This window comes from Prionailurus bengalensis, chromosome B1 (genome assembly GCF_016509475.1).
Source record: "Prionailurus bengalensis isolate Pbe53 chromosome B1, Fcat_Pben_1.1_paternal_pri, whole genome shotgun sequence".
Taxonomy (NCBI): domain Eukaryota; kingdom Metazoa; phylum Chordata; class Mammalia; order Carnivora; family Felidae; genus Prionailurus; species Prionailurus bengalensis.
The window spans coordinates 139,199,240-139,222,181 of NC_057344.1; the positions used below are offsets into that span (position 1 = coordinate 139,199,240).

A 22,942-nucleotide genomic window follows, 5' to 3' on the forward strand; every position below is an offset into this window, starting at 1 on the left:
GTGTTTTATAATTATGCACTTAAAAATATGAATGCCACACTTTGCCTGGGGGCATGCCACTATTTTCAGTGTACATGTATCAATACTAGTTTACTAAAGCATGAAGGCCAAATGGAAATTTATGCTTTGTCTAGAAATCCTAAAATTGGCTGACTATAATGTCTAAGAAAGCATCCAAGTAGTGTGTACTTTGGGGACCCATCAATTCACGTGTAAATGACTTCCAAATTGTTAGCAATATGAGTAGGTCTAGTTCTGACATCTATCACCGAGTAAGAAGTCATCCAGTGTGCCTGTGTGGTACAAATGGCAGGTTTCAAATGGAGATGCTTTACGCAGGCGTCATTCCTTTAAATGGTGCTTAGCTTTCAACTGTTTTTGACCATTTATCAAAACTAGCTGGCCTGTTTTGTAGTGCCTGGCTGAGTGGGAAACACACATACACACACATACAGGAACAACTGGCGCTTGGAATAAAATTTTGTAACATTACCATCTATCTCAGAGATTCGGTTTCTGAATTCCTTAACTTTTATAATCCAATGCTTAAGCCATTCTCTTGCACCTGGCTTTGTGCCAGTTTAATCAAGTAAGCATCATATGTTTGCTGTTTTCAAAATATAAATCTTAGTTACAGACATTACATGGCAGAAATCAGCTCGGTAGAGTTACAGTGTATCTGTTTGTTTTTTCTAAACCTACTTTAGTGGGACTGAGACAACGTTGTAATAACTCTCAGAGGTAAACTCTCTCTTAAAAAAGAGTGTAGAACATATGGAGTCTCTTTTCAGTGCTCATTTTGCAAACTGGAGACTCCCATCGGTGAGAATGGGGTGAACAGCTGCCCTTCCCGCGTGTTTTTGTAGGCTGGACTGGATGAGCCATCAATCGCTGATTCTCCATTTGGGTTCTTGGACCAAGGCCTTACGAGGGCCAGTTTTTCATCACAAGTCACTCTTCCTTCTGCGTTGCTTTTGCCTTTCTGCCCATTTGGAATATTTCTATAAATGGCTGTTAATGTTAATTTAAGGAAGATGTGTTTAGCCACCTCAGTCTTCTAAATTGACCATTTTATAAAATGTTGTGTTATGCTTTTGTGGATCACCTGTAAAACTCTCTCTACCTCTGTTAGGTAATCAAGAACTGACCATGTTATTCAGTCAAATGTTCTTTCCTCAGAGGATGGAGGGAAGAAGTAGGCAGTATATTCATTGATTTCTAAATGATGTGCCTAATAAAATCAGGCCCATTTTCTTTAAATTAGCCAGGGTTCCCATGACCTAAAAGGACATGAATATGGGTTTCCTCATTTCAAAATGAAGAATTCAAGACCTTATGGTCAGCCATCCATCTTAAGCTCACAAGGAGGTCATTTAAGGAGGGACACTAGAATAAATGCCTAGATTCCTGAGCAATGGCCCATTGGCTTATCTGTCTAGCGATTCTATCATAAAAGGCCAGCAAACTTCTAAGTTCTAATAAGGGATCATGTTCAACTAGAGTAAGTCAGTCACAACCAGTATCTGCCCTTGGCAAAGTGTATCAAAGTAAAGTATATTATAGTGGACACCACAGGGCTCTGCACAGATGTCCCGGTTGCTAGGGGAGCAGCTGGCTGACTACTGTCAGCTGTCGGCCCTCTCAGGAAATTGCCCTTGGCTAAAAATAGTCATCTTGTCCAGGGTCATGCCTCCTTTCCAGGGCAGCTCTTAGCTCCTCCCAAGATGGGGACCAGTCTACCCCAGTTCAGAGCTCCCCGTTTGGTGGGCTGAGACCTTTGTTGAGTTTGTACCAGGGCCTGACTCCCTCCTCTGCTTGGCCCCGCACCCTTCCCTTTCCTTCCACAAGTGGAGTTCCCAAGAGCATCCTCTTAAGTAAACCTCCTGTGTGCTAATCTCCATCTCACAGCCTGCTTTTTAGAGAGCCTGATGTGACCTATGTTTTTTAGATCTTTTCCCAACGCCGTGAGTGTCCAGTGCCCTCATTATGTAAGTCTTCATTTCTCTCCTATCAAAATCTGCTTTTGAAATTTATAGGAAAATTAAAAAAAACCATCATCAAAAATCTGCTCATAGGAAAGAATCTGGTGAACTCATTCCCTCTAAGGCATAACAGACCAACAATTATAATACATGAAATTTTCAATTTGCCCCTTTGCATTGACACTTATACCCTAGCATCCCTTGAGAGTTTGTCTATGATGATTCAAAGCCTGATTGGAAAAACAGAGCTCTAATAAGTGAGATTTCAGGTATCAGTATATAAATGGATAACAAGTAGGGCCTCATCTTTCTAGATTCATTTGGCGAATTGCTACAACTTCTATGTATAATACTGTTCACCTCATGCTGGTCACCTTGCCAACAGGGTTAGAAGCCAATGCTCTAAAAAGTCATTGTGTACCATTGTGCTTGTGCTCCTGGGACAAACGCAGCATCATGCACACGTTGGTGGAGGAGACTCATTAGGGGTTTCCTCTTTAGTACAAAAATATTGATGCAATAGTCAAGAAGGTCACAGTGTGGGTAAGTCACCATGTTTTGAGCCTTTCATTTCCAGTAATTAAAGTGAACATGTTATTGGAAGGTTTAGAAAGCCCACCCAAAGTCATTTACAATAGCTGTAATTAGGAAACTGGAATGCCAGTTCAAGTCTTTCGAGGGGAACAAAATGAGACCAGCCGAGCGTGTAAGTAAAATCCCCTTAGAAAATGGCCAAATTAAGGATACAGACTCTCATTGACCCATGCCCTTCCTCTTCCACACTCATTCCAGGTACTGAGATTTCACTGTACATTTGTCCTTTAGTTCAAGTGGTTCCTTTCTATAAATGTAGCATTTCTATAAATGTAGAGCTATTTGTATTTTTTTTTATTTATTTTTTTTAGTGAAGCCAATTTCACCCATCTCTGACTCTCATTTCTCCTCCAAACATGTTTCCCAGGTCACCTGAGACTATTCTCGAAGGTTGAATGGCATTGTTTAATTTCAAAGATCATTTCCCCTGGGGCTAGCGTACTAATGTCTGAGTTCTTAGACATGTTCCTTAATTTATTTTCCCCACTGGTATATCTTAAACTTACTTAAAAATGCAATTAGAGTGTCTCAAGTTGCCTCCACATGGAAGCTAGAATTTGGGTTCTCCAGATTTTGACCATTAGACTGTTTCCTGGAAAAAAATAAGTTACCCCAGCCAGGGAATCAGGGTCATTTCAATGACTAGCTCCCTTTGAGTTTAGACCACTGCTTCTCAACTGGGGGTGAATTTCCTACCCCCCTCCCCCAGGGGACACCTGGAAATGTCTGGATACATGTTTTGGTTGTCACGACTGAGGTTGAGGGGATGTGCTGCTGAAATCTGGTGGGTAGAGGCCAGGGATGCTGCATAGCACAGCATGCCCCCACCTTCACAACAAAGAATTATCCAGCCCAAAATGTTCTAGAAAAATCAATAGCCAAGCCAAGTGGATAATAGACGATAGAAATATACAAAATAGAAAATGTATTTTACTACTATTTGGGAGTCTTTTATCTCTTTTTCTCCTTTCTCCCTCGGTTTCACTTTGTAATGTTTTTATATGTGAGGCTGCTTTTCCAGCACTGTGCTTCCAAAATAGTGTTTTGGGATAGGGACTGCAATTTTTTTTTTTTTTTTTTGCATCCATTCAGTGCATATTATTGGATGCCTTTTTTTTGTGGCAGGCACTGGGCTAGTGATTGGGCTATAGCAATGACCAAGTCTTGTTGGGTCTTTACCTTCCTGGATCAAGCATTTGAGAGTAAATATTGGGCCCTCTTTCATAACGTGGTGCTCATGTATACAAATACATAAAGATGAAGAAGGATCATTAGGAAAACATTTGATGGGAAGATTACAGGTGGAGTGGTTCAGTGTAGCATGTTGAGAGCTGTTTCTTTGGCTTTTCTCTCTGTCTCTTTACTGACTCAATCTTTGAATGACAAGCAAGAATCTTTCCATCCAAAAAAGAATACTGAAACAAAAGAAACTAAAATACACCTGTCAGCAGCAATGGCATGGAACTTCCATAGTATATCCAGTCCTGTCAACATGGGCTGCTATTTGTCAGGGTTGTAATTAGGTCAGTGGGTTTAATTATGGTAAGAAGAATGAGTCACATGATCTTATTCTCTTTGAGCAAAGATGGCTGTTTCTTTTAGGGGAGCCATTATTTTTTTCATTTTCTTGATAATTCTGTTGTGTCTGTTTTTATGAACTTTTCATCTTGCCCTTCTTTTTTGAAATTTGCTGTTCTTCTTTTCTTCTACCACTAAAATTCTTCCCTTCTTCTCTTTTTCCACTTTTAACTCAAACTTTCTAGATAACTTTTATACCTTCCCTCCCAAACAAAGCAAAAACACAAAAACTGCCAGCAAACCATGTATCAAGATCATACCAATCTAAACCTTGAACTTATTTTTTTCATTAAAGATGCTTTTTTTGTATATGTATCCACATCTGTGTTTTTGATCTTTTAATGCTGCATATTATTTTGGGCTAGAATATATGCTGGCTCAGATCTTAATTATCTTTAGGGCTTGTCCCAAAACAAAGCAAAATCATAGGTGAGGTGGGAGATATTTTTATGTTATGCAAGGAAAGAATGTGAGAAAGTTTATGTATATTAGATCTGTAAGCCATACCAAAGTCTTTATTTGTTTTACATTTCTTTTTTCTTTGACTCTCCAACCAAGATAAAATTATTGGCATAAATATGTATATGTGTGTATACATATGTATATACATTCATATTTATATCTATATGAATGTTTACTGTAACATAGTTTGTAACAGCAAACAAAAATAAGCAAAAAGCAACAACAAAAGGTCCAAAACCTGGAAATTACCAAATATCCATACATAAAGGAAAGCGTACATAAATATGGCATATCTCTATTATGGAATATGATGAGGCTATTGAGAAGAATGAGCCAATCTATATGAACTGACCTGGAAAGGTGCTGATACTATATCCATTCATTCATTCATTTATTTATAGAGGGGGAGAGAGTGTGAGTGGGAGAGGGGCAGAGGGAGAGAGAGAATCTTAAGCAGGCTTCATACTCAGCGTGGAGCCCAAATGGGGCTCAATCCCATGACCCTGGGATCATGACCTGAGCTGAAATCAAGAGTCAGCCATTCCACTGACTGAGCCACCCAGGTGCCCCACTGATACTGTGTTCTTAAGTAGGATGATATCTCTAGAAAGAAAGAAATTTCTGTACGTGTGTATGTAACATAATACAGATAATTAATATGTAATTCGTGTAATTACATATAATGTAATATGTATTTGGATAAATGGGGAAAGTGTGTAAGGATTTTGTGTTCACAATTTTTATTATTGAGTACCTCAAGAGAATAGGTTTGAAAGGAGATGGACTCATTATGAATATATATTTTGTAATTAAAGAAAAAGTAGAAAGGTTTACTGAAAAATATTTCTGTACCATTTATGTGGTTGACCACAAAATCTTTTAACTCTTCACAAAACAGTCCAAAAGGAGCAAGCTTGCATATAAATCCCAATTGGCCTTGCATGCTAAAGTGCTTTTTTAGTGGCTCATGAGGCCAGGAAAATAAAAACATATAGCTAGAAAGTAAATCACGGGGAGAACAAATGTGCTAAAGAAAGTAGAGATGAGATGGCAAGACCTGGTACTGCTGTTCAGATTCACAAATCTCTTCAATGGGGAGAAGCTCCACTTCATCACTCAGGCTCATAATAGGTTTCATCTGAAAGATTGGGCATTTGACATTTTGCACATCTTTAAGATAGAGTACCAAGGTGGGTTCTAGAGTCAGACTTCTTGGCTTTGATTCCTCACCTTTTTCCAAAGTATGTGATTTTTGACAATTAACCAAATTGTGCTGCAGCTACCTTGTTTGTGAAATAAAGGTATATAAGAGTCTTATCTCACCCTATCGTTGTTGGCCCATAATCAATGTTCCAAGTTGGGTAAGGTGGCAGTGGGAACAGTGAAGGGCAGGCAGCTTTTAAAATCCAGAGAAGTAAATGGGGTCATAAGAAGTGGTGCCCACTATGGATTGCAAATGAACAGGGCAGGGTCAATATCATTACACTTTGATGGTTCTAATGTGTCACCCGCTTTCCTGTTTTGTAGACCTCCATTTTCAGCACATTGGCCAGCGAAAAGTCCTTATCTGACTGCAAAAAGGTAAGTTGGCCTCCAAGATTTCTAACCTGCTGTCAGAGTACTAAAAGGCTCCAGAGTTGATGACATTCAATGGAAAAGCTATGGGATCAATGAGAATGTCCTGGTGATATGTTGTAACTCCCTTTCTTCAGAGATGGCAATTTGAATGGTTCTCTTTAAGGATGTGGAAAACTCTGTTATCATTTGACAGCATTTTGTTATAAAGCAGCTCTGGTTGCATATATTTCTATCTTGCTATTATCTGACATTTCATTCTGCAAGATGAGCATCAAGGGAGTCCAGGACAAGCTGCATTGCAGGCATCTATATCTTTGTTTCCAAATTTAAATGTAATAAACATAAACTCAGCACAGTATAAAAATGATTTTGCATTTTGAAAGCTGATCATATAGCATAAAAATCTGGTTTGGATTCACCACAGTCAAGTTTGAGAAGCTGTCATGCTTTGCAAAAGGATTAGCCTCGCTAGCATCTGATGGAAGACGTTCCTGTAATGGATCATGTCTGGAGACTGCCTGCTATAGCAGTAGCAGCGTGTCTAATTCCTGGCCTTCGCAGTCCAGGGGGCACTTTTATCTGCCTCTTTAATCTCAGGTTTAACTAGATCTTCTCCTTCTTGAGGGGAAAGAAGCAATTTCACAGTCTGAACAACTCAAATAAATTCTTTGACATTATCTATTGATATGGAAAACCAGGTGCATAAAGAGTTGACCTGTGCCTCATATATTAGTAACTTGGCATTTCTTAGGGTTTTATATCATGATGTTGTTTTCCTGTGCTGGTTTTGCTTATGAATTTACTTGATATGGAAATAGGTAGCTGGGATGTTCATCTTTAAAGCTGATGTGAGAATCCACTATTCTGAATGCCATCCATTTCATTATCTTGATAGTTATTTATTGCCTATTAAATCTCCATCTTGATTGAGTTCTGCTGTGTTCGTCTTGGTCTGGCTGTCTGAGAGTAAGGTCCGTGTCATATTCTTAACATTTTGGATCCTAGAAGATGAAGGGACTTCAGGGCTTCTCTAGTCTCCCCTTTCTCCCAGAGCGGGACTGCCATTGATATCATATAAAGATGGACTTAGCCTCTACCTTGATACTCTATTGACAGGGAACCCAATGACTCTGACTGTTCACTTGTGAGACAAATCAAACTATTAGAGGGTTCTTCATTTATTGAACCATTATCTGTCTCCTTTTGATTTCTAAGTTTTAAAGTATGAAAGCAGTTAATATGCTTTCTTCTGAATCTTCTCTTCAGCTCACCTATGGGTTAATGATTTTCCTTCTTTATTTCTAGTAGAATATTGTTATAATTGATTTCCAAAATCATAGACTGCTGGGATCTGTCTATCTGGTTTCAAAACTTGGCTCTGCTACTTACCACTTATGTGACCATGGGTTAGTTACACAAGCTATCTGTGCCTCACTTTTATCATCTATAGAAGAGGGATAATAATTATATCTACTTCACATGATAGATGAGTAACATACATAAAGTGTTTAGAACAGTGTTCAATACATAACCAATGCTCTATTAGGTATTATTATTATTATTATTATTATTATTATTATTATTTCTAGACCGGGTAATCCTTTTTTGTTTTGCATACTCTTTGTTACCAATGTCAAAAATTATGTATTGTTCTTCAGTTGTGGTCAGTTTGGCAAAAGCACTTTGAGACTTTTCACTCTTCATTCAGCAGCTTTGTTTACATACTTGGTGTATACCAGGTACATCATCAGACATGGGCTATGATGCAAGGACAATCTACAGGCTTTCTTTCATGTAGCACTAATGGTCTAGTAACACGGCGTAAGATGGCATCAGTTTCTATTTATCAGTCATATCATATCCAGATAATTTTAAAACCCAGTTGTGTTATCCAACTTATTTACTACCTCTCTCAGTTCTGTGTCATGCACAAAGTGGCATAGTCTCTGTGACTGTGCTTTCATTCATCCAGCCAGTCAGTTACCAAGTGTTCACTGAGAACCTGCTATATGTTTTCAACTGGAATATCATGGTGAACAAGTTACGTATGATCTTTTCCCTCATAGAATATATACATAGTTGTTGGACAAGTAAAATTGTGATGGATGATATGATTCTCTTTTTCAGTTGGGAGGTTACAAGATCTTATACCAAGAGAACCTAACCTAATCTAGGAGTCAGGGAAAACTTTCCTGAAGAAGTGGACTTCTTGCAGATACCCAAAGTATAAGACCAAAAAAAAAAAAAAAAAAAAAAAAAAAAAAAAAAAAAAAAAAAAAAAATAAATAAATAAATAAATAAAAGCCTGATAATGGAGGGCCTTGTAAACCCAGAGTTTGGATTTATTGATTTATTAAATCTTGGATTTATTGATTTATTGATATACTGATTCAGGTAACAGAGCCCGGGAGGAAGTTGATGAGTTCAGATTGGTATATGTCAGGTTTGTAGCGTTTGTAAGATCTCCAAGCAAAGATGACCAGCAGGCATTTGGGTATGTTGGTTTATAATTCAGGAAAACATTCTAAGATAGAGATGTGAATATGGGAGGAATATCCATATATAGAACGATTGAGAGAGGAGGAAAGGACAAGATTGCCTAGGGAATGTGTGAAGAAGAATTGAAGAATGTTTATAAGAATCCAGGAGCATTGGTATATAAGGGCTGGGAGAGGACTATTTCCTGTGAAGTAAAGTGAGAAGATAGAAGATAGGGCCAGAGAAGCTGGAAGAAATCAGAAGAATGTGATGTCGCAGAAATCAAATCAATAAAAATAGAAAGTCGTTAAAAATGAGGTAATCACTAGTGTAAAAACTGTTGCTGGGAGGTTAAGTAAAATAAGGACTGAAAAACATCCCCTAGGTTTATCGATATCCTAGGTCATTGTTGGTTTTAGTGAGATCCAAGTGATGGGTGTATAAGCCAGGTTACAGTGAGTTTAGGAAGGAGATAGAAATGGTAGAATTGTCTTCTTTAAAGGAAAGTGTTGGAAAAGGAAGGAAAGAGGTGAGTAGTTAGTGGGGAGTTACTGGGTTGAGGAAGCGTCTCTTCAGATGGGGTAGATTTGAGCAAGCATGGTTAAGTGCTAGGAAGAAGACAATAGAAAGGCAAAGAGATGTTAAAGCACAGCATTAACCTTTTATACATGAATGGATGCCTCTTGCTGTAAAGTAGCAGGGAAGGAAGAAAGGATAGAACTCATATGGATAGGAGTTATGAAAGCAGGGAGACAGAATGGCGCCATGTCATTAGACAACTCTGGTCAATTCATCTACTTTTTTCTTGAATTTTTTGGTGAGAAGGTGGTATTATTATCAACCAACTTTGAGTCTACACAACTATACTGCTTCAACAGTATTTATTTAACCTACAGATATTCCTCTACAATATTTTACATAGTACCATGCACATGATCAGCAATCTCTGGCTGTCTTGCCTGTTCAGTTGGGGTCTGTTTTAATAAAATTACTCTCAAATCTGTGTCTCAAGTAATGAAATCTCTTCTGAACCCTAGATCTGTGTTGTTGATTAACTAGAGGTCTTTTTCACCATGGTGTCCCCTAGACCATGTTTTAATGTAAACAAATTTTTTACACATATTCTCTCTCATGCTGAACTTTTCTCTCTTCTAGTCACCACTCCAGTTAATGGCTTTACCATTCCAAGCTAGAAACCTCAGTGTCATCCTTGATTTCTCCTGTTCCTTTGTTTTCCACATCCAACTAGTTATCAAATTCTGTAAATTCCATTTTTAGATGCCCCTAGAATCTATCATCTCTTTCCTTTCCTTCTTATTCCTCCTTTGGAAGGTTGTAATAACTCCTTCTTTGCTCTTTTCTTACACCAAGTCTTCTCTTCTTCATTCCATTTTCCAAAACACTGCCAGAGTTACTTTCTAGAAAACAAACAACAAACACAATTATTCATGTCAAACCTTATTTAAAAACATCTAAGGGCTTCAAATTTTATTCAAAATAGACCCCATACTCCTCTGTATAACTTGACGAGTCATTCCCATTATCTTCAGCCCCATCTCCTGGTATTCTACTAGGTGCTGGGATCTAGAGGCCTTGAGCAGACTGCTTCTGAATACAAAACTTTTTGATAACCTTGTGTCTATGTACAAATTGTTTCCTCTTCTTGAATGCTGTCTTCCCTTTCTTGTTTGCTTAAAAACTTAGTCTTCTATGGAGAGACCCCTCACAGTATCATTTCCTTTTCAAAGACTTTCTTGGTTTCTCCAGGAAAGATGAGTGGTTTTACCTCCTGAGTTCATAACATTTTGTACTTACACCAAAGTGTAACACCTAACAACAACCACAAATCTTGTCAAATGTTTACCATATCCTCGGCCCTGTGAGAAGTGCTTTACGTGGATTCTATCATTTGATTTTTATAACAGTCCTCTGAGGTAGGTAAAATTATTACTACCGTTTACAGATAAAGAAATTGAAGACTAATGACATTAAAGACCTTGTGTGAGAATATTCCAGTAGTGGGTGTTGGAGCCAGGATGTGAATCCAGGCAGTTTGATGCCAGGACCATTGCTTTAGTGTTTTGCTACTTCCTTCTGCCATTGGATTCTAAATACTTATCTATGGGTTCAGCTTTCCTCTGAACTATCTTCTCTTAGAGGGGAGGAACAATGACTGATTCTGTTAGGATGAATAATACCCCGCTGGTAGTAAGAGCTAATAAAGTTTTATTGAGTGAATGGATTTGCTGGATACATGATTATCCATTAGTGTAATCTTCTGGGACTATTTTGTTAAAAAAAACACAAAAATTTTTTCCCCCTTTTCCTAGGAGTTGAGAAAAGAATATTTACACTCAGAGTTTATTTTTGAAGGCAATTTCTGTACTAAAATAAGGTATTAATGGATAGCTGGGCAGCAGGATGTGATTGAAGTGTTTCGTGAAAGATAGCAAATACCCTACTTCCTAACCACTACCACTCTTTAATTTGGAAAACCTAAAAACATTTAGGGAATATATATGAATCCATTCATTCATTCATGATTATTTATTGAGTTCCTCCTGTTGCAAGGCTGTTGTTATTGTTAAACATGTTATAGAGGAAAAATGAATATGCCAAGATATGAAGAGACATAACTCTAGGACATGTATTAAATCAAAGTAGACTCTTATAAGATAGGTATAATTTATATCTTCTGATTTCTTTCTTCTATAACCTCTCTACCCCAAACTATTTAACTAAAGTAGACACATGGGGGGATGTGTACTGTGGAACAAGCAGCAGAGAATGATCCTCAAGCATGTTCCATGTCTCCTGCTACCTGTTTTATGTTCATTGATATTTACATCTTTGTGTCTTGATACTTTTAAATCTCTCAGTGCAAGATATTTGGACCCAGATATATCAACTCAGCTATTTTTGTATAGGGACATTCTGTCACTGGACTATTGAACTTCCAATACTTCAATTTGAAATAATGGAAAAAACATATTATCTTCACCCCTTCTCGGAGGCTTTTTGCTCTGACCCTGACTCCCACCCCTGGTGTATAGGTCAGAGATAGGTTAGGGGTGATGGACGGGTGAGGGTGATGGATGGGGCGAGGAAGGGATAAAATGAATCCCAGGGATGAGTTAAAATATTAGAGATTTCCATTCACGGATTACTTGGAAATGAAAAATAGGGGTTTTCCGGTTTGGTGTCACAATGACCTGCTTTATCCTGTTGTAATGTTTATCTATATATGGTAACCTAGAATCCCAGCCACAATCCTTGTCTGTATTCGTACAATAGGTTCCTCTGGTTAGAGAGTTTATTTTAAAAATTCAGCTACCGGGGCGCCTGGGTGGCGCAGTCAGTTAAGCGTCCGACTTCAGCCAGGTCACGATCTCGCGGTCCGTGAGTTTGAGCCCCGCATCAGGCTCTGGGCTGATGGCTCAGAGCCTGGAGCCTGTTTCCGATTCTGTGTCTCCCTCTCTCTCTGCCCCTTCCCCGTTCATGCTCTGTCTCTCTCTGTCCCCCCAAAAATAAATAAATGTTGGAAAAAAAATTAAAAAAAAAATAATAAAAAAATAAAAATTCAGCTACCATTTTGATACTTTGTTGTACCATGGGTGGGGTAAAGCTCCATTTCTCTCTCTGTATGTCCCTCTGTTCTCTCTCCCTGGACTTCTGATATCTTAACCCATATCAATGACAACTTTTAAAAAATAGTATGTTTAGGAAATGTATCCTTATCGTATAGAAAATATTGTTTTTAGAATATGTGGGAACCTGAAGGAAACCTATCTGTTGGTGGCAGCAATTTGTGGGATTATATGTGGTTGTGTTGACTGTGCTAACTATGCGCCCTTGGCTTTGACTTGGGCCCATCCACTATTACTAATGATATGTGAATGTGCAGAGCATGTACCCATATTGTCTCTTAGCCCACTGTGTGATATTTTTATTTTTAATAGACATAAGTGATGCTTCTCTCACATAGGCAAGGTAATTTTACTTCAGGAAGAGATAATTAAGAATATAGAATGTATGTTGGAAAATTCGAGTTTTTCATCAGTGTTGATGAATTGGTCTCTGGGTAAACACTGCCCAAGATAGTAATATCAGTAGTTAAGATATTTACTCACAGTTGGTTCCTCAGCCTTGTGAAACTATACTGTATCTGGCTTCCTCTTTCAAAGACTAAGACTTAATATCTAGACAGTGTTCATTGACTTCTACAAAGCTGGCTGCCAAAGTCTCAGCTTTTTGGCAGAATTTCTGGGTTGGTAGGTCATGGTGGCTTTTCCCCATGCCCCTGAGAAAGGGCATAAGAGCAAATCAACCCTGTCAGCATAAAGGAAATTCCTCTGTCCTCCCCTCTCCACCCCTGAAAGATAGAATCCCATGTTCTGGAGCAGTCACAATGAAGGGCATCATTTCAAATAAATTTAAATGCTGTTTACTTAAAAAAAATTTTTTTTTAATGTTTAGTTTTGAGAGAGAGAGAGAGAGTGAGAGAGACAGAGTGTGAGTTGGGGGGGGGGGGTGGGCAGAAAGAGAGGGTGGACCAGAGAGGGAGACACAGACTCCGAAGCAGGCTCCAGGCTCTGAGCTGTCAGCACAGAGCCTGACACGGGGTATGAATCCATGAACTGTGAGATCATGACCTGAATTAAAGTTGGACACTTAACTAAGTGAGCCACCCAGACACCCCTGTTTACTTTTTAAATAGATTTTTTTGGGAAGCTAGGAAGGTTCATTTTTGGAAGAGTCTGTTTTTGCTGACCTGATGTAGTGCTCTCTGTTGGGTAAGGGATGATATATATATATTTGCAAAGTTCTATCCCTTTTTCAATGTGCCAACACAGGCCACTAATTTATGGAAAGGACAGGTGTATCTCCTTGAACAGAGGGAAGCACTTTACCCCTTCCTCCTTTCTTGCCTCCTTGCCTCTCCCCAGCCTTACTCTCCTAGCAAAGAAAGAGTTCTTAGCGTTCATTTGCAATATTTGGGATATGATAGGTGATTCTGGATTCCATGCACTCTTCTTTCATCTCTTATTATCTGATTCTGGTTTTTATTGTTTCATTTTTCCAATCCCACTCTCCCGAGATGCAACATGGTGCAGGGGTTAGGAACACAGGATCTGGAAACCAATTTCTGTAACTGGAGTCCCAGCTCTATCATCCATCAGCTCTATAACTTTGCCCACAGTTACTCAGCCTCTCTGTACCTCACTTGTCTCATGTATAAAATGAGACAAATCATGGTATAAACCTATAGAACTGTTGTAAGGATTGAATAGGTAGATCCATCTAAAATTCTTAGAACAGTGTCTCAGTATGAGATGTTCATTATTCCACCCCTGTGCTTGCAGAGAATAATTTGAGCCTTGGTATTTTGAGTCTCTTTGTCTTTTTGCTCTAAAAGAGTAGCAGCATCAAAGAAAATATATCAATCGACTTGAGCTAAAATGCACATTTGCAAAATGTAAACTAGTTGCACTGGAGAAAGACCCTTGTATGGGTCTCTAATTCTTAGTAATTCTAATTCTTAATAATGAGAATGCACTCAAGTTCAATATTATTATGGGTTTTAACTCTGTAGGAGCAAAGCATTTCTTAATAAATGAAACGTAAAGCCTTTCTAATAGTACAGTGAGTACACTTTTCTGTATCTCTAGCATCTTTCACAACTTTGAGTCCATAGTAGACATTTAATAATGTTTGTAAATTTGTAAACTTGGCATAGTATCATTTCACCAAAAGCTTCCAACAGAAGGCTCAAGGTGGAAAAGGAAGGAATGGGGAGAACCCACTCTTTGTATGTCCTCTTATGCCAGCACCTAGAATATTCACAGGTAGGTAAAAATACCTTATCACTTGCTTGGAGGTACAGAATAAAATATAAAATATCCCTGTCCCTCAAATAAATATATATCCATTGCCTTTTCTAAATGTTGAGATATGAGTTCCTTTTGCCCATTAGCCTATATTTGTCTCCTTTTTGTAGGTATAACATACACCAGGCATTTTTCCAACCATAATTTCTAGCCTATGCATCTCAATAACTTTCACAAATTTCTTTTTCTTTTTTATTTATTCTTCTTTTTCATCTTCTTCATTTCTCTATTTAGCTTTCTCTACTCCCTCCCTCCTTACTTCCTTTTTTCTTCCCTTGACCTAATATATCAGGTAACAAGGTATAGGTTATAAGCTGTGTCCATCTCCCCATCCTACTCCCCATGGACACATCAAGTTTATTCAAATCTTCTTTAGGCCCTGACTGAGAGGGTAGTTTGGATTCACCTAATAAATTCCCCAATTTATTAATTAGTACATATTGAAAGTCTTTCATGATTATTTGGAGGATAAAAGACAAATGAGAGCGTCTGGGTAGCTCAGTCGATCAAGCATCCGATTTTGGTTCAGGTCATGATCTTGTGGTTTGTGAGTTCGAGCCCCACATTGGGCTCTGTGTTGACAGCTCAGAGCCTGGAGCCTGCTTTGGATTCTGTGTCTCCCCCTCTCTCTGCCCCTTCCATGCTCATGCTCTGTCTCTCTCTTTCTCAATAATAAATAAATGTTAAAAAATTAAAAAAAAAAAGACAAATGAGTCCCTGTCATGAATGAACTCATAGTTTAGGGGGGGTGGGCAATACTATACTTGGATAAATCACAACAGGGTAAGTTCCATAATGACTGTATAAACAAAATACTTTGATAGCAGAGAAGAGGTTGTGATAACTTTCCCTGGGAGAGCCACTAATTTGGTCAGTCTCCCCCTCCTGTTCTTCTCTTACCAGGACAACACCTAAATGCCCTTCTGGGTTCTCTCTGCTTGGTGGCCAGGACTATTTATGTTTTGAGTCAGAGGCTGGAGGGTGGCCTTCTCAAAGACTTGCCTACCCCATTGGAATTAGTGGGATAACTCCAGTGTTGCTAGCATTTTAAATATTGTTATAGGAGATCATGTGCTCTGTCCTGCTTCTGGGGTTGAGCCTAAATTTAATGATCTTTAAAACCACAGACTGTGTGGGCTTGTGGACTGCCTACATATGTTGAAAAAAATGATGCTGCTGGTATGGAATTGCAAGATAAGCAGAGAACCCGGTAAATGACTCAGTGGGAGTTTTCCCCAAGGGAAGGATAAAGAAAAGAGTGTACTGTTTTTTGGCAAAGGAAACTGGCACTTAACATGATTATTGCAACTCTGGGCACTTGGGTTTTCCCACCGGGGAGATCAAATGTGATAACAGCAGAGCTGCTCTTCCAAAGCAGAACCTTCGTGAGCTCCAGTCTCCAACTGAGATGTCAAATGGCCAATATCCCTGGCAAGAAGAGCAGTTTAATTAATTAGAGCCTTGAGCTGGCAGCTTGCCGCAAAAGCACCTGAACTTGGTTGCCTGTGAAGAGAACTGCAGAAGGCTCCTTCCAGGGACTCGCTGCTCCTCCAGAAGCCTGCCTCAAGTGTCCACCTGTCTCCATGGGAAAGACTCCTGATGAGGGATCTGTTTCCACTTGATTTTCTTTATAGAGAGGTTTCTGGCAAAGTCTTTTCCTCTCCTGAAGTCCTAGAGGTGGATGACAAAAAGGAAAGTGTTGTTTTCAGTTTCTGTTTGGAGAGCCACAAAGGCCGGCATCTGGAGTAAGCAGAAGGTGTTTAATGAAAGGTTGCACTCTGGTGAATCCGAGCTTGTGATCTTGCATTATGGAAAGCTGGAAATCCTAAGGTTATTCAAGCAGGAAGAGGTCTTGCGGCTGGTCTAGAGTCATCAAGGTAATCTGGCATTTTGAGAACCATCCCCCTGTTACCTCTTAAGGGACTTTGAGACTCAGGTGTCAAAAGCAATGCTACCAGGTGTCTCAGAGGAAGCATCCTGCAGCTTTGCAAATGTTTTGTGTGCCCTTGTTGTGCCTCCACGCAGCACCTTCTGCTCAGGGTTGCTATGGGGATGCCCTCTGGAAGACTGTCTTCAGTTTACTTCTAAAGGACAGAGATAGGCTGGAGGACAGAGCTATGCTCACCCTTCCTTGCAGAGATATGCTGAGGTGCAAATCACATGATTGCAATGAGGACCACTGACGGTGCAGCTTCCGGTCCTGCTCCAACCAGGGCATCTGGCTTTCTTCCTTTGGTTTCAGTCTTAATCATGACAGGGGAAATGCTCTGTGTGACCATTTCCTCAGTGCTCCTCGTAGCTCTCTAAAGTTTTCCAAAAATCTTGTAGGGCTCTAAAAGAATGTGGTAATGTACTTTTACTCATCAAGTGGAGTTATTTCATTTGTTGGTAAACATAATCCATGTAATATGTAGAATATTTATAGCATCAAGTGATATAATCTGTAGTTGTATGTTAAGTGCTAAACGACTCTGGAGCCAAACTGTCTGAATAAAATGCTGCCTCCAGCATTCATTAGCTCTGTGATGCTCAGCAAGTTACTAAGCCTCTCTGTGCCACCATTATTATTATTGTTTATTTCTTCCTCTTCTTCTTCTTCTTCTTCTTCTTCTTTCTTCTTCTTCCTCCTCCTCCTTTTTCTTCTTCTCTTCCTCTTCCTCCTCCACTTCCTCCTCCTCTTCCTCCTCTTCCTCCTCCTCTTCCTCCTTTCCTCCTTCCCTTCCTTCTTTCCTTCTTCTCCTCCCCCTCCTTTGTTTTCAAACGAGAAAATATAAAAACATAAATGTAAAATTAAGATATTGTGTTACGGAGTGCCTAAGTTAGCAAAGTATAGTATTAAGAATGTGGGAATGACCAACTAAGGATATGGTGATCAAAGTCTGGAGACTAAATGGCCTTAGCCAGACTGAAAAGAGCAAGGTGAGAAACCAGGTGAAAGAAGTTTAGGGAACACTACTTTTTGGGGATGAAACTAAACAACAGACACAAAAGGAGACAAAGCTAATGAGCCAGGAGAGAGGGTCTGAGAGTTTGAAGATATTGAGAAAAGATGAATCAATTGGCACAGCAATGTTTTGGAGATGGAGAGGAAAGGATGCTGGCCATGGGAGCCAGAGCACAGGTATAGAAATTAACCTTGACTAGAAGGAGAAACACCTCACCTGCACAGAGAGCATTTCAGGATGAATGGATCTGAGTGGGGATAATAAAGGTACCTACCTCAAGGAGTTACCACTCGGTGATGACATCAAACTCAAATCTCATCAGAGTCTACTTCATTTCTGGAACTGGCTTCTCTTGATCTAGAGACAGATCTATCTACCCCCTCCATGGCAAATTATCTCCCTCCCTCCACAGGCAACAGACAGTGGTAAGACACAAGTGAGATAAGCACATTACTTCCTATCACCAGAAAGGGGAGGCAGACTCAGGGCAGCTGCTGGGTGTGTAAGCTGGACATCTGTGCGTTACTTTGGGTAGCCTTCGCTTCTGTCTCTAGGGGAGACAGAGGCCCCTGGCTCTGCCTCTGAGAGGGTTTTTTTTTTTTTTTTTTACTGTTACCCTCTTTGGCCACAAATGAAGGTGGCATTACAGAATATGCCCTCACCAAGCTGTGAGCACAGACATCAACACTGAATACTATACCTTGCCCACTTCTAGCACCCACCTGCTGACGTAGACAACTTCATTCTTTTTTTTAATTAATTAATTTTTAATTTACATCCAAGTTAGCTGGCATATAGTGCAATAATGGTTTCAGGAGTAGATTTCAGTGATTCATCCCCTATGTATAATACCCAGTGCTCATCCCAACAAGTGTCTTCCTTTATTTTATTTTTTTAAATTAAATTTAATTTAATTTAATTTAATTTAATTCATTTATTAATATGAAATTAATGTCAAATTGTGTCTTCCTTAATGCCCCTTACCCATTTAGCCCATTCCCCCAACCCACAGCCCCTCCAGCAACTCTCAGTTTGTTCTCTGTATCTAAGAGTCTCTTACGTTTTTCCCCTTCCCTGTTTTTATATTATTTTTGCTTCCCTCCTTTTATGTTCATCATGTGTTTTTGGAAGTTCCTAAGAGTTTTTCACATGGATTTCTCAGCCTTCCTTGTGGAAGTCTGCTAACTGGTTAGATGATGGAAGTTGGTCATTGCTTTGACTGCTAGCTTTCCATGAAAACACTGCTTACCTGTCAGCCAGGTGGGCGGGCAGGCACCACTGCTGTGTAGCTCTGCTTTAGCCCCTGGCAGGGGGCTGCTATTCCTCAGTGATAAAACTGGAGAACGCCTCTCCCCCCCAGCTCTGCGAACAGCTTGGGCCCTCAGCACTGCTGTTCTCAGAGTTCCACAAAGTCTTGCATGAACACAGTGTCTTCAACTTAGGGTCTTACCACCTTCCCCACTGAAGCTCAGGACCCATTCCTGAATCTAGGAGGAAAGGTATATGCCACAGCATCCTCTCCACTATGCTCCTCATCCATATCTTTCCTTTCTCCTGAACACCCTTGTACTGAATTTTCTGCCTTCTCTTTTCTTTTATCCAAGCGCAGCTCCTGTGTCTCAGTCCATTAACGTATGTGCTCAGATGGTCGCCAGCTCAGTTTCATAATAAACAGGGAATCTTAGAATCCCAATCTGGACAGGTAGGATGCTCTGATAATCTACTTTTTCAAGCTGTGAGTAGCTCAAAGTCTTTGCTCACAAGACTCCTAGTTCTAGAAAAGCATGGAGGTTAATTAACCAAAATGTTGGTCTTTTTGTTCCTTCAGACACCAGTCATTGCTAGAGGAAATCTGTGTTTATGTTTCTAATGCTCTCTATCTCTGTAATGTGCATTTCAGCACTGTCTGGATTTAAAGGATTGAGAGAGTCAGAGTGTCTGTAGATTCTTATCTTGACCTCCATTCATAAACAAAGGAAGCTAGATCATTTACTGAACCACCCATTCAACATCCTTAGAACCAAGCTTGCTACCTCAACATTTTAAAAGTTAAATCACTATGTTGTACACCTGAAACTAATGTAACTTCTTGTGTTTAGTATACTCAAAACAAACAAATAATAAATAAATAAATAAATAAATAAATAAATAAATAACTAAATAAAAGTTGGCTTTTGTATGCAGGCAAGCTATTTCTAGTGGAATCAGAGAGTACCAGGTAAGGTCATAACCTAGTCAGGAAAACCTGCCAGTTTAGCTTTAACTTAATGTCATTTTATTGCCATTTGTAAAGTTTTTTAAAAAAAGATTTTATATTCTTTTTAAGTCAGTCTCCTCCCTCCCTTCCTTCCTTCCCTCCTTCTTTCCTTCCAATTCCAGTATGGTTAACATACAATGTTATATTAGTTTCAGGTGTGCAATATAGTGATTCAGCAATTTTATACATTAGTGCTCTTCATGATGAGTGTACTCTTAATCCCCTTCACCTATTTATCCATCACCCCCCTATCCACCTCCCCTCTAGTAACCATAAGTTTGTCTTCTAAAGTTAAGAGTCTAGGAGTTCCTGGGTGGCTCAGTTTGTTAAGTGTCCAACTCTTGAATTGAGCTCTGGTCATGATTCCAGGATCATGGGATCAAACCCCGTCTTGGACTCTGCACGGAGCATGGAGACTGCTTGGGATTCTCCCTCTCTCTCTTTCTCTCTCCAGTGCTTGCACACTCTTTCTCTCTCTAAAAAAAAGTCTGTTTTTTGGTTTGTCTCTTTTTTCTTTGTTTATTTTTTTAAATTCTGCATATGAGTGAAATCATATGGTATTTGTCTTTCTCTGACTCATGTCACTTGACATTATATCCTCTAGATCCCATTCATGTTGTTGCAAATTGCAAGATTTCATTCTTTTTTTTATAGCTGAGTAATATTCCATGCCCCCCCACCAACATACATCTTTATCCATTCATCTATTGATAGACACTTGGGCTGCTTCCATAATTTGGCTATCATAATAATGCTGAAATAAACAGGAATGCATATATCTTTTCCAGTTAGTGTTTTTGTATTTTTTTTGGTAAACACCCAGTAGTGTGATTCCTGGATCATAGGGTAGTTCTATTTTTAATTTTTGAGGAACATCCATATTGTTTTCTACAGTGGCTGCACCAGTTTGCATTCACACCAGCAGTGTAGGAAGGTTCCATTTTTTCTATATCCTCATCAACATTTGTTTTTTTTGTGTTTTTGATTTTAGCCATACTGACAGGTATGAAGTGGTATCTCATTGTGGCTTTGATTTGCATTTCCCTGATGATGAGTGAAGTTGAGCATCTTTTCATGTGTCTGATGAAAAGGTATAGCCTTTAGGGTTTTCTAGAGCCTAGAAAACCTAGTCTGTTTGCTATCTGTATGTCTAGTTTGGAGAGATGCCTGTTCATGTCTTCTGCTCATTTGAATTGGATTATTTGTGTTTTTTGTGGTGTTGAGTTGTATCAGTTCTTTGTGTATTTTTATACTAATCCTTTATTGAATATGTCATTTGCAAATATCTTCCCCCATTCCATAGGGAGAAGTTTTGTTGATCGTTTCCTTTGTTGTATAGAAGCTTTTTATTTTGAGGAAGCCAATAGTTTATTTTTGCTTTTGTTTCCCTTGCCTCAGGAGACATATATAGAGAATGTTGCTGTGGCTGATGTCAGAGAAATTACTGCCTATGCTCTCTTTTAGGATTTTTTATGGTTTCAGGTCTCATATTTAGGTCCTTAGTCCATTTTGAATTTATTTTTGTGTATGTTGTAAGAAAGTGGTCCGGTTTAATTGTTTTGCATGTCGCCGTTAAGTTTCCCAGCACTGTTTGTTGAAGAGACTGTCTTTTTCCCATTGAGTGGTTTTGCCTCCTTTATTGAAGATTAATTGACCATTTAATCATGGATTTATTTCTGGGTTCTCTAATCTGTTCTAATGATTTATATGTCTAGTTCTGTACCTGTACTATACTGTCTTGATTACTATACCTTTGTAGTATATCTTGAAATCTGGGATTGTGATACCTCCAACTTGTTCTTCTCTTTCAGGATTGCTTTGGCTATTCAGAGTCTTTTGTGGTTCCATACAGATTTTAGGATTTTGTTTTTAGTTCAGTGAGAAATGCTTCTGGTATTTTGATAGGGATTGCATTAAATCTGTAGATTTCTTTGGATAGTATGGAAGTATAGACAATCTAATAATATTTGTTCTTCCAATCCATGAGCATGGAATATATTTCCATTTGTTTGTGTCATCACTTTCTTTCATCATTTTTTATAGTTTTTCAGAGTATGGTCTTGTACCTCTTGGCAAGTTTATTTCTAAGTATTTTATTATTTTTGGTGCAATTATGAATGGGATTGTTTTCTTAATTTCTCTTTCTGCTATTTCGTATTTAGTGTATAAAAATGCAACAAGTTTGGTATATTGATTTTTTTTTTTATCCTGTGACCTTACTGAATTCATTTATCAGTTCTAGTAGTTTTTTGGTATAGCCTTTAGGGTTTTCTAATATAGTATTGTGTCATTTGCAAATAGTGGCAGTTTTATTTCTTCCTTACCAATTTGGATGCTTTTTATTTCTTTTTCTTGTCTTTTTGCTGTGGCTAGGACTTCTGGTACTATGTTGAATAAAATTGGTGAGAGTGGACATCTTTCTCTTGTTCCTGATCTTAGAGGAAAAGCTCAGTTTTTCACCATTGAGGATGATATTAGCTGTGGGTTTTTCACATATGGCAAGCCTTGCCAGCAAGGTCCATGATGGTCTGCTGTGGGAGTGAACCTTCAGCTACCTGGGAAAATTCGTGCGGAGGCCAACTGTGTTGGAGAAGTAAGATCCTGGGAAATGCATGGGGGCAGGGCAGGCTGTAAACAAGCTAGGTGGAGAGTGTTGGCATCGGTTCCTGCAGGTGTCCATGTATCTAGGCTGGGGGACTGCTCTTTTGTTCATTGAGAAATCTCCCAAAGATCCCTGCCCTTGCACTGTGGTTAGTAAATAAATCTCCTTCCTGTATATACCAGGTGTTTTTAAACTGCTTCATCTATGCTATATCTCTGAGAGGCTGTTTGTTGTGGTGTCTCTTTAAAGGCAGGATTGTTTCCTATCGCCCTCCTGGCTCTCCAGGAGCTGAGCCCATTGATTTTTAAAGTTCCAGGTATTAATCCCTGCTGATTATAAGAACTTGTGAAGTTTTCAAACTCTGGATTTCAAAGCTAAATGTTATGGGGATTTGTCTTTTGCATGCTGGGTGCCTGGGGTACTTGGTGTGGGGGTCTATTCCTCTGCCCTCACCGTGCCCACCAGATTCCTCCCTCCTGTGGACACTCTGGAGGGTCCATTTAGCACTCAACTTTGCCTCCACTCTTCCTACCCTCTTCTACATGGCCTCTTCTCTACACTTAGCGATGGAGAATCTG

General features: G+C 39.1%; 1 protein-coding gene across 2 annotated transcripts in view; it reads left to right on the forward strand.

The window, feature by feature from the left end:
- The window catches only part of RASGEF1B (RasGEF domain family member 1B), a 562,649-nt gene that overhangs the window by 194,905 nt on the left and 344,802 nt on the right, over positions 1–22,942 (forward strand). For both annotated transcript variants that reach the window (XM_043572372.1, XM_043572373.1), the window contains one exon: positions 6,144–6,197. In XM_043572372.1, the coding sequence (XP_043428307.1) occupies positions 6,144–6,197 (54 nt within the window). The remainder of the gene's footprint in view (positions 1–6,143; positions 6,198–22,942) is intronic.